Raw genomic sequence first — 15,153 nt, forward strand, 5'->3', positions numbered from 1 at the left:
TATTTCAAAAATTGTTATCCTCTCCATTATAAGAAACCTTGGACTATGTCTTGAGTTTGGTCTAGTATATGTCATGGTTTAGATATCCTTAAAAAGCATGCCCATTGGGATATTAGGAATGGTAGGTCTGTGAATGCTTTCTCTGATAATTGGATTCTTAATCCTTCATTGCCTCTCTGTGTTAACCAATCAAATACTAACTATATGGTTTCTGAATTTATTATGCATGACATTAGAGAATGGAATGTTCCATTGGTACAAGCTTTCTTCACTAGAGAAAATTGTCTGAAAATCTGCAGCATGAGAGTTCTTATCCCTGGTAATGACACTCTAGTTTGGCCCTATAACAAGTATGGGATTCTTACTGTCAAATCTGTGTACAAATTACTTGCTAATGGACTACCTCATAATTCGACCAATAATCCTGATATTGAGGTCTATAGAGCTATTTGGAAATCTCCTCTATTTCCTAGAACTCAGATTTTCCTATGGAAATGTGTTGAAAATATCATTCTCACAGGTAGCAAGTTAGCTAGATATAATAGCAATCATGATAAATGTAAGGTGTGTAATTCTGATGTTGTTGAAACCCCTGAGCATATGGTCCTTCAGTGTTCTTTTGCTAGAAATGTTTGGTCTAACATCCCTATTGTCAGTAATCTTATTTTGCAGGACCTGAATTCTAACATTAGTCTAAAAGACTGGATTACTAAATGGCTCACATCAAGCCAATTACAGACTCATCTAGTTACTGCTATGAATACTGCTTGGTGTATTTGGAAGGATAGGTGTTTTAAAGTCTTTGAAAACAAAACATCTAATCCTCAGATCACAGCTAGAACTGCTCTTAAGATTTCTGCAGATATTTTCAATAATCTAGTGTCCATTCCTAATACCAATACTACTTCTCCAGTGCATGACAATAATCCTATTTTCCTGCATCAGATTTCACAAGACAGTTTAATATTATATTTTGATGCCTCTTTTGACAAAGACACTAACAATTCTGGAATTGGTATTGTGGCAATGAATAATACAGGTGAATTCAAAGGGTGCAAATTAGTATCTGGAAGAAAAGCAAGCTCTGAAGATGTTGAAAGTGGTGCTCTTCTAGAAGCTGCTAAATGGATCAAGGAGAAGAATCTTCAAGATGTCTACTTAGTCAGTGATGCCAAAAATGTCGTGGCATATCTTAATAATGACAGAGGCCAAGCTAGTTGGACTTCCTGCTCAATTCTAGATGATTGTTTATTTCTTTTATAGGATATTCATTTGATTAGATTTAAACATGTCAAAAGATCTTTTAATACTGCTGCGGATTTAGCTGCCAAGCATAGTAGATGGAAATGTGTCAGGAGAATGGGATGGAAATAACTGTCCATATTTTCTCCAAAATATTGTAAACTCTCGCCAAGTAATGAAATTCCTTTTTCCTAGCAATAAAAAGTTAAATATGATAATAAAATTACCTACATATCCTTCATATTTATCCTTTTATACATAACTTTAAATTCTACCTTCATTATAGTTTTTTTGACGGTGGTGCTATTTGTAAGTGGTGGTGCCGCCACTTACATATCATTACGCCGCATTCAGGTTCGCTAGAACGCATTCAGGATCATTAGAACGCATTCAGAATCGTTACACCGTATTCACCCAAAGGGTTCATCGCTTCCCCTATGGAATGTTCCACCACCACCACCACCGCTTCATCACCACCACATCAACCAATTTAATAAATGAAGAGGGTATTTTGGAAGAGGGTATTATAGGAAAACTTAACACCGTTTTATTCAAAAATGTTAAATCGGATGGAAGTGTGACCATTTTGTAATCGAAATACAAAAGTATGATCATTTTGTGAACGAATTATAAAAAGTATGACCATTCTGTAATTGGCCCTAAGAAAAAGATGCTGTTTATCTAGGTTTGTGCCACACTCACAGTAGATAGTGAACACTAAAATTTCCGGAACAATACATTAAGCAGAGGAACATTTCAACAAGAAAAAGAAGCTAGGACCCAAACTCAGGTGACTTGTCCACCAATTGTCCAGCACATCAGGGAGAAAAGGAAATGTAAGGTTGCCAATTCCTCAGGTGCTCATTGCCATTTGAAAAGAGATTCATCCATCCAACTGTAAAGCATCTGTCTCAATCGAGCTAAAGAGGAAGCGACTCAAAAGAATTCGCACTTAGTGCCCACCTCAATATGCCCAGCCTACCTCCTTTGGCTGGCTCATTCTTGAGTCCCTTGGGTAAAACACTGTCTAAAATAACCAAAGCCCGAAACAGTCCCAATATTTTCAACCAAAGAACAGAGATAGAGATTCAAATGTTCATTAAAGTTTTCCGGCAAATACAATACAATGATGAGTATCAGCTACAACTATCACACAACAAACCTGAAGTGAATTTACAGAATTTCACAAACCGAAAAATGTAAAACTGAAAGAGATGAAGTGGAAGAAAACAACACATCAGCATATTACAAAGAAAATGAAAAAATGAACGATGTGCCGCCGAGAATATATAAGTAATTACGGCAGCATACAGGGAGTATAATCAATGAGCTACCTTACCCAGCAATTCAGAAGATTTTGTTGAACTGATCAGTGAGAGAACCCCTGAGATTTGAATACAATTTGTAGAGGGAGTACTGCCTGAGTTTTTCTACTTCATACCATGAATTTAGAGCTGAAAGGTGTTTATCAGTGCCTGAGAATGCTAGCTGAATGCCGAGGCTGCAGTCAACTTTACCCCCATTGAGTTTACAACTAGTTGTTTTGATCGCGCAATATTGGTTGTTGACACAGACAAAGTTTGTCTTGCCTTTGCATGAGTCACATTTATCATTCTTCCAAAACAAGTTCTGCAATGTCCCCTTCTGGAACTCAAGTACCTGCAGTTGTACAGGTTTTAAATCATTGGATTGGGTTATGAGTTGAAGAGACGGAAAGTAGTATAACATATGTAACCTTGATTTAATGTTATCTCCATACTGTTTATCCCATTTGGAGTCAAATTTTTTGGTTGAACAATACTTAATTGAAGGAATAAGATGTATCTTTGCGAGATTCAGACAAGTTAAAAAAATAATGGTACTTCGAGTATAATGATGTCAGATATCCATACACATTTATGAAGTTCACAGCAGATTCATAAGATACCAACATTCAAAACAGATTTGCTACTGAATGAGTTTACTAGAAAGGCTCGTACCAGAGTAAAGCTGGTTACAATGTGGTCATTATCTGCAACAAAAACAGGGGGTGATCTTGCTGCATATTTCCGGCCAGCAAATGCTACCATGTGGCCACCAAAAGAATTCTGTAAAGTTCATAAAACTACACCATTAGAGTTGAAGAGTGTGTCCTCTTACCACAAGAATCCAAAGAGTTTTTCACATTCAAATTGTAATGAGCAATTGCTTTAATTCAACAGAAAACATACAAAATCAAACAACAGGAAATAATTCTTCAAACTTAGTCTTCCAGTTTTCAAAAGAACGACACCACGGTGAAAAACAACCAACTCCCAACTCTAAATTGTTTCAGATAGACAAACCTTTCTGTAAGGAAGATCCTCAGATCAAAGGGAAGAAGTAAATGAAAAAGATAGTCCCGGGTCATAGATGATGCTCAAACTCATACAGCATATACACGGGCAGTAACTAGTTCAAACCTAAAGTTCTGTATGTTGTTTCAACAACAACAAAAAGAAACTTTTTTTCTCTACTCTTCTTCCGGCGGATCGCTCGCTTTCTAGTAGTGGGCGTAGGGGTCGGATTAGTGCGTAAACTACTACGGTGTATACTCGGGTGAGCTACATGGTCCCAGAAGCCGTGCTTAAACTCCCATTTGTTTCCTACTTTTTCACCTTTGAAAAAAAAAAATAAGCATCTGAAGTTTTTCTACAAAGCTCTATAATCTTTTTAAGACCAGGTAATCCACATCAAAAGAAGACCGCATTCACTTCCTGGTCAAAATCCACTTAAAGCAAATCTAAAGCATCCCGGGTGCTATACTGATACCCCAACAACCATGGACAACTATGCTTCAATATTTTGTCCAATAAAAGAGTGATATACTTCAAGACAACAGTGTAGTCATTGGGTCCCTTTGATCATTTCAGTATCTTTCATGATATGGCAACTTCCAGTGTATTCCTCACTTGCCAGTAACACCATCTTTTGATAGTTTATCCCATTCATCAATATCCCTTACTCAAACATATTAGCACAAACCATTTCTATTGTGTTTGACTATGTAATTTATAAGATGAATGAGGGATGAAAATTGGACTTTATGAAGAAACAAACCTTCTTAGGCTAACTGACAACCAGAAAGATATTACATTTGAAATTACAAATTTGCTTAAACATGAATAACTCAATCCTCAAACCGGAAACCCTTGACACATTCCGTTTAAATAAAAATAAAAACTTTCTACAGTTTTGGAAAAATATACCCCGTCAAAAATATTTGCTCATGTTATAATAGAACCAGAATAAAGAAAGTTAATCCACCAAACAAGTGACAAAAATGCACTCATGGATTACATTTGCTCTTATCCTTTTCAACCTTAGAAGTTAAGACTTCAAAAACGTTTCTCGAAAGTAAAAGACACTGAGCTGAGCGGGACTATATTTAGTTCTCAACGTAGAAACTTTCCCCATCTCCATATGTAAGTATAATCACACCAGGAGAAACCCTCAGGCGAGCTTTTATCACTAGAATCATAAACACCCGCCATCGAAAACATATAAATTATCAAATTTCTAAAGACTCATCACAATTCATGCGGCTAAAGACCTACATAACCTGATTATCTGAGTTGATTGCCAAATCTAGTGATATGATTAAGTGAAAACAATTCCAAAAACTAAGGGAATGGGCTCCTCCAAATAAGCTCTCAAACAGATCAAACTGGGTATGATTACCAAGGTATAGACTCCAGTAGGAACGCATTGTTTTGTTCCTGTCACTCAACCCCTTGATATATTTTTGCCTCACCTACTCTACAAATGCAGATGATGAAGTAAAATCTTTTTAATCTACATATGTAATCCTCCACCAGATCTTCCTAATGAAGGTAATTTGCAAATCAACCATATATTTCAAGTATAATTAAATCTGTAAACACACCTGTAAGTTCTTAGTATCAGAACTCAAATATAACTAAACCTTATTCCCCAAGAAAAAATATAAACAGGAACAATGTGTCCTACTTATAATCAATAATCCTAATTTTTCCTCATTTTGATACTAATATTGATAAATGTCAGGTAATGTATCAACAAGGATCTCATAAACCCTAACACATATAAGCAGATCATGCTCAAACTAAGGGAATACATATAAATAGTAAAACCAAACAGATCTGAATTCGTGAAATTTGTCCCAGACCTAATCAAATTAAACAGTCCTAAACCCTAGGGTATGAATAAAATTCAGTACATAATAAATTAAGAGGTAATATGAAGAAATTTTACATACCGGATTGAAAGAAGTGGTATTGATGGTAAGAAGAGATATTTCATCAACTTTAGGTCTGAATATAGCAAGACGAGAGCCGGATAGAGATAAACGAGTATCACAAGGAGAAAGTTGAATTGATTTATTCTTGTTCAAGAAAAATGATTCCCTTTGAGAAAATGCAATTCCAAAACTAAAACCATCAGATCTCTGAATTTTTGTATCTGTACATGGTTGATAAACCCTATTTGTATCATCTGCTGCATCAACAACAACCGAAATAACCATGATCATCATCAATAAGATGACTTTCATGCTTGGATTCGTGGTAGATATTTTCATCTGAATAATTCTCTGTAATTGAGTTTAGACTTCAGAACACTGAATATAGAAGAAGTTTCTTCTTCTTTCTTAGAGCTGACAGATCAGAAATGATTAACCAAAGTAGAGAAAGAAAAGAATAATTTAAAAAGTGTGGAGCCCAATAAATGAACAGAATCCAAGAAATAAACAGTTAAGACGCTTCTTGCGGTGGATTAACCTCCGACTTGATCGGTTAGAGGGTTGTAGCCGGCAAGAGATGCTGGTAACAAATTTTATGAGGTTTGGATCCATGGTTTACGGGTATCGTGCCTATGTGGGTTGTGTCGAGGCTTTGGTAAGCGGACGTAAAAAAATTGTTATATTATGAGATAAACTCTTTAGTCCATCCTGACTCATTCGGGAAAAAAAAATTTGTTTTCGGATTTCGGATTCATGATTTATCGGTATCGTATTGGTGTTTGCAGGTGGGATACGATCGTATATGTGATACTGACTGAAACTGATCAAAAGTATGATCTTTTTGTCTATTTTAGGTTTTGTCATCCTTCTGCGTATAAATTAATATCTATCATATGTTTAAAATACGTTTTCAAGGATAATAAATAAGTTAATGAAGCTGATTGATTCACTGAATCAGAAAAATATTATAAGTTCAAATAAATTGTTACATTAATGTGACTGAGCATATATTATTGTCTCCATATTGGTCATGACAATAATATGAAAATGTATTAAAGTTCGAATTAATATTTTGTTGGAAAATTGAAACTACTGTAATAGATAGTTGACTTTATTCTTCTGGCTGATATTCCGTTGGTAGAAGATGTGTAAAGAGTAGGTCAATTTTCATATGATTTATCTCCACAACCGACATTCATGCATTGGATATTGAGAATGCTCGACCCTTATTATTCATTCTGAAAAAAAATTCATCATTGCATGGCATAAAATGAGTTTGCTAACTTAAATTATTGAATCTATAACTGTATTAATCGCCTGAAAATTGAGATGTGTATCGTATCATGACTATTAGAGTTAGATAATACTAATAAAACTAACTTGTTACGTTGTAAAATATATGAATCTCGTTGTCTAGCATCATAATTTTGATCTTGAGTACCAAATAAAAACTAACAGAGATATAAAACTTATACATGTATAAAAAGTAGAGATTAACAGAGATGTAAAAAGTTTTTTTTTTCTTTTTTGTAAGTTCAAATACATTCAAAAGACTAACTTAGGGAGTTAGGAAACCCTTACATCATTGATAGTAGAGCCTTCTAATGTTGGATTAGGATTTCCATCCCTTGCATTTATTTATCTACTTCTAAACTTTGCAAAATACAATTAGGTGTAGTACTGTTCCAATCAACAAGACTAAAGAAGGTTTTTGCCTCTTTTGCAAGAGTATCTGCCACATTGTTAGCTAATCTAGGGATGTAAAAGAAACCCAAAAAGTTTTGGCAACGATTAAATTCTCTTTTTACTTCATCCATAATTGCTTGATTATGCCAGGAAATCTGAGAAGGTGTCTTATTTAAGTAGTCAAAGAATCTCTTGCAATCTCCTTCCACGCTGAAGTTTGTCAATCCCCTTTCGGTCGCCCATTTAGCTCCCTGCAACAGTTCTAAAGCTTCCGCTTCTTCTGGGGTAGAAGCTGTGACTGGTCCTGCTCTGCCTTGTTCAAACTTGCCTGCATCATTCCTAAGGATTAAAGAAAAACCTGCAGGCATATCCATATAAATCTAAACAACATTTATATTGAATTTCTTTTGTGTTCTCCTAGGAGGAATCCATTTAGGAATCTCAATTTTATCTGTTGTGATCTGTCTAAAAAAAGGATTATTCTTATACCAGAAATCTAAAAATCTTTGTATTTCTAAAGCTAATTGAGATCTTGTTTGATGTTGTTTTTCAAAGATTCTATTGCATCTTTCCTTCCAAATGAACCCGGCTTTTGTCAATATTATTTCTATGGGTATAGTTGGGTCTTTTTTCCTAACCATTCCTTACATATATCCAAGAAAGTAATAGAACTGTCAAAGTTCAGATCAATCAGCTGCCCAAACAGACTTGGCAAAGGGACAAAAAAGCAACAAATGTTCTATGGATTCATAATCTTGACAACCAAAAGAACAATTAAGATGAATATCCTTCATAAATTTAGATAATTTCAGATTCGTAGAAATAGAATTTTACAAACACTTCCAAGCAAAGATTTTAATTCTTTAAGACACATTTAGGTTCCATAAATTTTCCAAAAGGAGTATGGCTGTCCTAAGTTGTAGTGGTTCACTGTTCTTTCGTTAAGTTTGTTATACACAAACTTAACAGTGAAAATGCCTGAGTTAGTAAGAAGCCATCTGAGTGTATCTATTTTGTTTATGGCTATTCTAATGTTAATGACTTTCCTAGCAATATGTTATGGAAACAGTTCAAAAATTAAAGGGGAGTTCCACTTCTTAGTGATTGGATCAATAAGATCCTTCACAAGTGTTAAGTGAGAGTTAGTAGTTGTTCTAAAAGTACTAAGGTTTTCTTCCAATTTGGTATCCATCTATCATCCCATATATTAATGTTGTTGCCATCTCTTATTTCCCAAATATTGTTTTGTTCAACAAGATGGATTCCCTTACTTACACTTCCAAATCCATGAACTAGTTGATGGAATTTTTGCTTTAAAAGCAGAGGACTTTCTGAAGTATTTAAGCTTTATTTGTGACACCCAAAGGTCTTCAGGCTCGGTTAGAAACCTCCAAGCTAATTTTGTTATCATAACTAAGTTAAATTTATGAGCATTTATGAATCCTAACCCACCCTTGCGTATAGGTTTACAAAGACAAGAATAAGATTTTGGGTAATACCCTTTGTAATTAGTTTCCTTTCCCCACCAGAAATCTCTTTGCAAGGTATCTATTTTTTGTGATTTTCTTTGGTAAAATGAAGAAACTCATTTGATAGCTAGCCATACTAGCCAGTGTTGCCTTATTAAGTACCATTTTACTAGCCTGAGCTAGTATTTTGCCTGTCCAACCTTGTACTTTGTGTTCCATTTTTTCAATTATTCCTTCAAAAAGCTTTATCTTTGCTTTATTAATAAAGAGTGGAGTTCCTAAGTAAGAGTATTTTAGGTCTATTTTTTTTCATTTTCAGTAATTTACTAATCATTCTTTGATGTTTGGGTTGAACTTTTTTGCTAAAGAAGACCCCTGATTTATCAAAATTTATTAACTATCCTGAAGCTTTACCAAAAGAGTCAATTATAGCTAGAATATTATGACATTCTATAAGGTCAGCTCTAATGAAAAGGAGGCAGTCGTCAGCAAAGAAAAGGTCTGAAACAGGTCTATTCTTAGGGGTTATTTTAATTCCATTTATTAACTTCTCTTTTTCACCAGATTATGAGAAATCTGGAGAAGATTTCCATGCAAATTATGAACAGGTAAGGGGAAAGATGATCCCCTTTCCTAAGACCCCTGGAAGGATTGAAATAACTCCCAGGGAAGCCATTGAGTAAAACTGCAATTGATGTAGTTGATATGCATTGAAGTATAAGGTTACAAAAGATTTTGTTAATACCAAATGCCTTCATTGCAGTGATCAAAAATTACCAATCTACTCTATCGAAAGCCTTAGACATGTCAATTTTGATTCCCATTCCAGCATGTTTCACTTTCTTTTTCTTAAAGGAGTGAATTAGCACTTGAGCAATAACAATATTGTCAGAGATTTTCCTTTTAGAAAGAAAGGCAGCCTGGAAAGGGGAGATTATAATGTTTAGTAATGGTTGCATCCTATTAGCTATGATTTTAGCTATTATCTTATACATGGTATTGCAAAGACCTATAGGTCTAAAACCACTAGGGTCTTTGGGATGTCTACTTTTGGGGATAAGGAAAAGAAAAGTTTTGTTGAATTCAGGGTGAAGCACTCCTGATTCAAAGAAGTGCTGGATAGCAGATACCACTTGTTCTTCTACTGTTTCCTAGCTGAGTTTGAAAAAACTAGCTGGGAAACCATCTGGTCCTGCTGATTTGTTTGGTTTTAGTTTTTTAATAACTAACCAAATTTCCTCAGCTGAAGTAACAGAGTTATGAGAAACATTCTCTTCTAAAGAAAAGCAAGGATGAATATTCCGAAATAAAATAGGATTAAGGGAGGGAGGAGGAGAAGGAGCAGAGAAAAGATTTAAAAAATAGTCAGAAAGAGTTTCTTGAATTTCAGATCTTTTGAAGATAATTTCATTATTACTCCTTTTCAGGCATTCTATATTATTCCACTTCCCTATTTTCATGGTTTTAGTATGACAAAATTTAGTATCCCCCCCCCCCCCCCCCCCCCCCCTAATTGGACTAGATTATCCCTAGATTGTTTTTTTGCTATTGCTTCCTGGATATCATAGAGTTTTTCTAATTGAGGAAGTTTTTCCTTTATCTTATCTTCTTTTTTGTAAACATGGCTGGATTTATTCAAGTTATCTATTTGGAATAAAATACTTTTGACTTGTTTAGAAGGGAGACCAAAGATGTTTTTCTTCCAAAAGTCTAGGTTAGTTTGAAGAGTTTGAAGGTTCAAAACCAGGGAGTTGGTAGGGTTATCTCTAATAACATGATTCCAAGACTCTTTAATAGTTTGAACACGATAACTTTCCTTTTTCCATGTGTCATAGAATTTGAATGTATATTCTAGTTTGATGAAATTAGTATCTAAGTTTAAAGCTATAGGACAGTGATCAGAACCAGCTCCCACTAAGTGTGTGAGCTCATCATTAGGGAATTGAGAGCTCCACTCCGCATTAGCTACTTCTCTGTCTAATCTCTCTTGCATGTTAGCAACATCCTATCTATGATTATTCCAAGTATATTCATAACCTTTGAATCCTAAATCTAAAAGACATGCTTTTCTAAGGATATTGTGATAGTAATCACAATCAGTTTTTTTTAAAGGGTAATCCCCCTATTTTGTCCTCTTGGAAGAAAATCATATTAAGGTCTCCTAAGAGAATCCAAGACACTGATTGTTTGTCTACTTGTTCAGAGATATCAGTAACAAAATACCAAGCTAAATTTCTATTAGCAGGATAAGGGTTTCCATAAAAGCAAGTTAGTAACCACTTATGAGATTCATAATTAGTTTGAACAAGGATATTGATCATGTTAATATTCCAGTGTATTATTTAAAAGGAGAATCCATCAATTCATGCTAGAGATAGGCCTCCTTCTAGTCCTATAGGGTCTACAATATGTGTATTAGGATAATTTTTAAGAAGGTCTTTAACTAATCATTTCTGAGATTTTGTTTCAGATATAAATAAAATTTCAGGTTTATCTATATTAATCAGTTGATTTAGATGGTTTTGAGTGAAAGGGTTACCACAACTCTGCACATTCCATGCTATAATTTTCATTGTTAATACAAAGGCACATAAGATCACAAGCTAAAAAGGGGAAATATAATTCTAACTTAGATGGGAGTCTAAGAGATATGCAAAGAGGTTTAAGCAATCAAAATTAAACAACAATAATAAAGAATTTTAAAAAGAAAAATGATAGAGATTAGGGTTACCTGAATGTCGACCTTTTGCTCAGATGGGGAATCCAATATGAAAGGAACTGGTAAATAGCTATTTGCTGCATGTGTCTTCTTCTTAAGATTTGATTCGTATTGATCATTTTGAAGTAAATTATCCGTATCCGAATCCAAGATACGGAGACCTTCAGAAGATGAAGAAGAGGGGAAATCCGGGACTGAGAGTTTAAATGTAGATTTAGGCTGAGTTTTGGGAGATGCAGATGATGCATGTAATGGATGTAGGCTAGGATGATTAATGCTATCATGAGATGCAAAAAGAGACGAAGATATTGATTCAGAAGAAATTGGAGAGGCCAAATTTTCCTGAGCATCTTCGAAAGGAGGTGAGGAGAAAGACAATCTTTTATTAACCAAATGAAGTTCTAGTACTAAGTTAAGACTATTCGAAGAAACTGGAACACGGGATCTCTCACTATCTGGTTCCGGGTTAGCTTCAGTCGGTTCCATAGAGTTGATAACTCGGTGAGTCTCTGAGTTATCCGAACGAAAAGACTCAGTACTCGAATCATGCAAAGGGATAAAATTTTCAGGTATGTTAAAAGGGAACGTTCTTTTTCCTAGGATGGAGCTGGAAGCTAACGACATACCTTCATCATAAATGACCGGTCCCAGCACCTCATAAGGACAATCAACAGCAGGAGGAATAAGACTAGGTTGCGCAACCATATGATGTTCTTCTCTAAATAGTTCATACAGATTTTCCCTATTTCCTGGAATAGCTAAGTACTGCTCCACTTATTCTATATTGCCATGAGCATCTGTGTTGTCTTTAGGGTTCCAGATCTGGATAGGTGTGTTATCTAGCCAAAAAATGTCATCCCCCGGAACCGGCAATGGCATAGAGATATCATAAATATCCTCCAAAGGTCTGTTTTGAAGAATGACATATTGATTGATCTTATGCCGGATCGAAATCAATGGGAGAAGAATCTAGAAGGGAGGTTATGATATGTGAAAACAAGTTCTCTAAATGGGTAGTTATCCACCTTGACTAGCAGCTTCATGACAAGCGGTTTTTCGATGTTTACCCAAACTAAGACTCTTGGTAGGAAATCAAAAAATCCACTTCCTTTGCATACTTGACTAACCGATCCTACACTTCTAGCAATTAAACCTAGTCTTTCCCCAAATCTGTGTTCATGCCTAGTATTGGAAATGCTAGACCAAAGAGGGATTTGTTTAACAACCTCAGTTGTTATGCACATTCCTGAAGAAGCGGAAGTAGCAGAAAAAACATTGCCATAAGGGTACCACGGCATGTTCAATGTTATCTATTTCAAGTCTTCTGTCGTACGAAAAGTAAGGATGAATAGATTTGGATCAGTTTCACGAATTTGAAAGCCGATATTAATACCCTAGAAATAGCGTAAAACTCCTCTTATGTCCTCAGCTGAATAAAACTCAGTCGAAAAAATTCTAGCTAGAATGCTATTTTCTTTTATACCGTAATCTCTCATTAAAGCAGGAGGAGTTGGTAGAAGACCTACATTCGTATAGTTTGCATTGCGTTGAGCTACTGAAAGACCACTAAGATGTTTATATAAATTATAACTACTCATATTGAATAAGAAATAAAAAGTATAAGATCAACAAAAGGATAGAATAACAATACAACACAATAAGGAAGAAATGAGAGAGGAGTTAAGGCATTGAAGAAGAAGAGATGCAAAGAAAATACGAATTAAATAGACTGTCTGAATCAGTCCGTGAGCAAGATTTCTCGAAAGACTAACCTTAAAGAAATGAATGAATCAAATTTAAGTTAAACCTTGACCAATCAAAAATCGACAGCAAAAGAAGGGAATGAGAAGTCAGAAAGAAATACAAGACACATTAAATGCCCAAGATTAGACAAGAGTATGACTCCAAAGAACCAAATCCGTGAACCTGATTATGTGTGAGAGTATTTGAACGATTCCAAAGATCAATATCCAAGAATCAATCAAGTCGTATCCAACAAACAAGGATGGATATATCTACTTTGATTGATTAACATACAACCTGTGATATTTCAATTATAAAGATAAACAATATAATGCGGAAAAAGAAATAACACAGACACCAGAAAATTTGTTAATGAGGAAACCGCAAATGCAGAAAAACCCCGAGACCTAGTCCAGACTTGAACACAAAATTGTATTAAATCGCTACAGACACTAGCCTACTATCAGAACTTCGGACTAGAATGTAGTTAAGACAGAATCGAACCGTCTACAACAATTCAGTTACATTCGCGCTCCTTACGCCTCTTGATACCAATAGGACTCTGCACAAATGATTCCCTTAGCTGACGTCCTTTACAGCCTAAGAGTTGCTTCAACTCAATTGAAGACTTTAAACTAATCTTCCTCCCATATATAAGCATATACGTGATTTTCGTTCTGATCAAATATCAAAGTGAGGTAGGAAATCAATTGCAGAAGAAAAAGTCTTGCAAACCTCAAAATTCGGTCTTATGACTCCCGAAGAGCAGCCTAGATTATTATTCACCTCACAAGTCGAAACTTATGGAATCACAAAGTCTGAGACGAAAATACTTTGTGATTTATATCTATCTTGTTTGAATGAGCAACTCAACAATCAAAACAAGATCAGGATACTCGAACTATCAAGATAAAGATAGTTGGACCTGACTTCACTAACCCCCAGGTGAAGTCTTTTTAGTTGCTAAACCCTAAAAGGGTTTTAAAAAGATGGGGACTCTAGTTTACAACTAGCACACACAAGAATAGTGTAGGGGATTCAAGGATCCCAGTTATTTGAGGTTCTCCTTTTATAAACTTTCAAGGTTAAGGTTTCTTTAGATTTAAGCTAAGATAGCTTTGGAACCCAACAATCAATAATCACCGTTTGATTAAAAAAAACCTTACTTTAACATTAACATAATAGAATATACACTATGGTTAGGATGAACTGTAACCGAACCGTGTACAATGACCTGTTCATGTAGGTTAGCCAAAACTAGCGAATTGAACGATAAGCTTAACCATTTTCATATAACACTTTAAGACTTTTCTTGAATCACACGTATGATCAAAAATGTCTAAATTGTGCTTTTAGAGAGTTGTTCAAGTGTCGATTATCCCATAAAAATAATTCTGATGCATCTGAAAATATTCGACAGGGTAAGTACGTGTACTTGGTATGTGTATTGTACATGTTCGTGAATGTTCTTGTCATAGTACGTGTACCGGTAATGGATACCCTTAAGACAAAAATGAGTTCAAGAACTCACAGATCTTTTATGGTATGCGTACCTAATTTGGTTTTGAGACCAACAGATTTTTTCCGGTTCACATACATGGCATGCGTACCTTTCCTGGTTCACGATCAACGGACTTTTTATGGTATGGATATCTGGTATGCGTACAAAAAAGTCGCTTTCGAACTATGGCTACACCAGCACGTGTACTGGGTACATGTGTTGCTGCTCTGGACTTATTACTGTTCTTCCAGTATGTAAACTGGTATGCATACTGTCTTGTATCCAGATTAACAATAGTTTTATATCTCTCTAGTAATCAATATGAAACATTCCCGAATAACGTCAATGACACATATCATTGTTCCAGGCTATTTTCAAATGATTAAATCTTGAATCATAATTAGGTTATAAACAATAAATTTTTCTAAACCAAATTCATCAAGTATGAAAAAATGTTCTAAAGCTTATATAGTCATATTTCGAGAAGATATTCAAGATAAACTTAACTCGAAATTTCTATTATGCATGTGCTGTCTAATTTAGTCATTCGACAATG

At 35.0% G+C, this 15,153-nt stretch overlaps 2 protein-coding genes across 2 annotated transcripts; one reads left to right on the forward strand and one right to left on the reverse strand.

The window, feature by feature from the left end:
* Positions 1–204: 204 nt before the first annotated feature.
* LOC113324229 lies at positions 205–1,263 on the forward strand. Its single transcript, XM_026572549.1, has one exon. It carries the CDS (start codon positions 205–207, stop codon positions 1,261–1,263), a length of 1,059 nt encoding a protein of 352 aa, XP_026428334.1.
* Positions 1,264–2,302: 1,039 nt separating this feature from the next.
* On the reverse strand, positions 2,303–5,926 carry LOC113322992. Its single transcript, XM_026571207.1, has 3 exons — positions 5,498–5,926; positions 3,222–3,329; positions 2,303–2,901 (listed from the first exon to the last, which is right to left on the reverse strand). The coding sequence occupies exons 1-3, from the start codon at positions 5,816–5,818 to the stop codon at positions 2,590–2,592; spliced, it is 741 nt and encodes a 246-aa protein (XP_026426992.1). The 5' UTR covers positions 5,819–5,926; the 3' UTR covers positions 2,303–2,589.
* Positions 5,927–15,153: the final 9,227 nt, after the last annotated feature.

This window comes from Papaver somniferum, chromosome 11 (assembly GCF_003573695.1).
Source record: "Papaver somniferum cultivar HN1 chromosome 11, ASM357369v1, whole genome shotgun sequence".
Lineage (NCBI taxonomy): Eukaryota > Viridiplantae > Streptophyta > Magnoliopsida > Ranunculales > Papaveraceae > Papaver > Papaver somniferum.

Bases quoted from the DNA above. Each gene is read 5' to 3' on its own strand.
- LOC113324229 (XM_026572549.1), top strand. From the start codon at position 205: ATGGTTTCTGAATTTATTATGCATGACATTAGAGAATGGAATGTTCCA.
- LOC113322992 (XM_026571207.1), bottom strand. From the start codon at position 5,818: ATGAAAATATCTACCACGAATCCAAGCATGAAAGTCATCTTATTGATG. The intron at 3,330-5,497 runs GTATGTAAAATT...TGAACTTTACAG, and splicing joins ATACCACTTCTTTCAATCCG to AATTCTTTTGGTGGCCACAT. The intron at 2,902-3,221 runs GTACGAGCCTTT...GTACAACTGCAG, and splicing joins TTGTAACCAGCTTTACTCTG to GTACTTGAGTTCCAGAAGGG.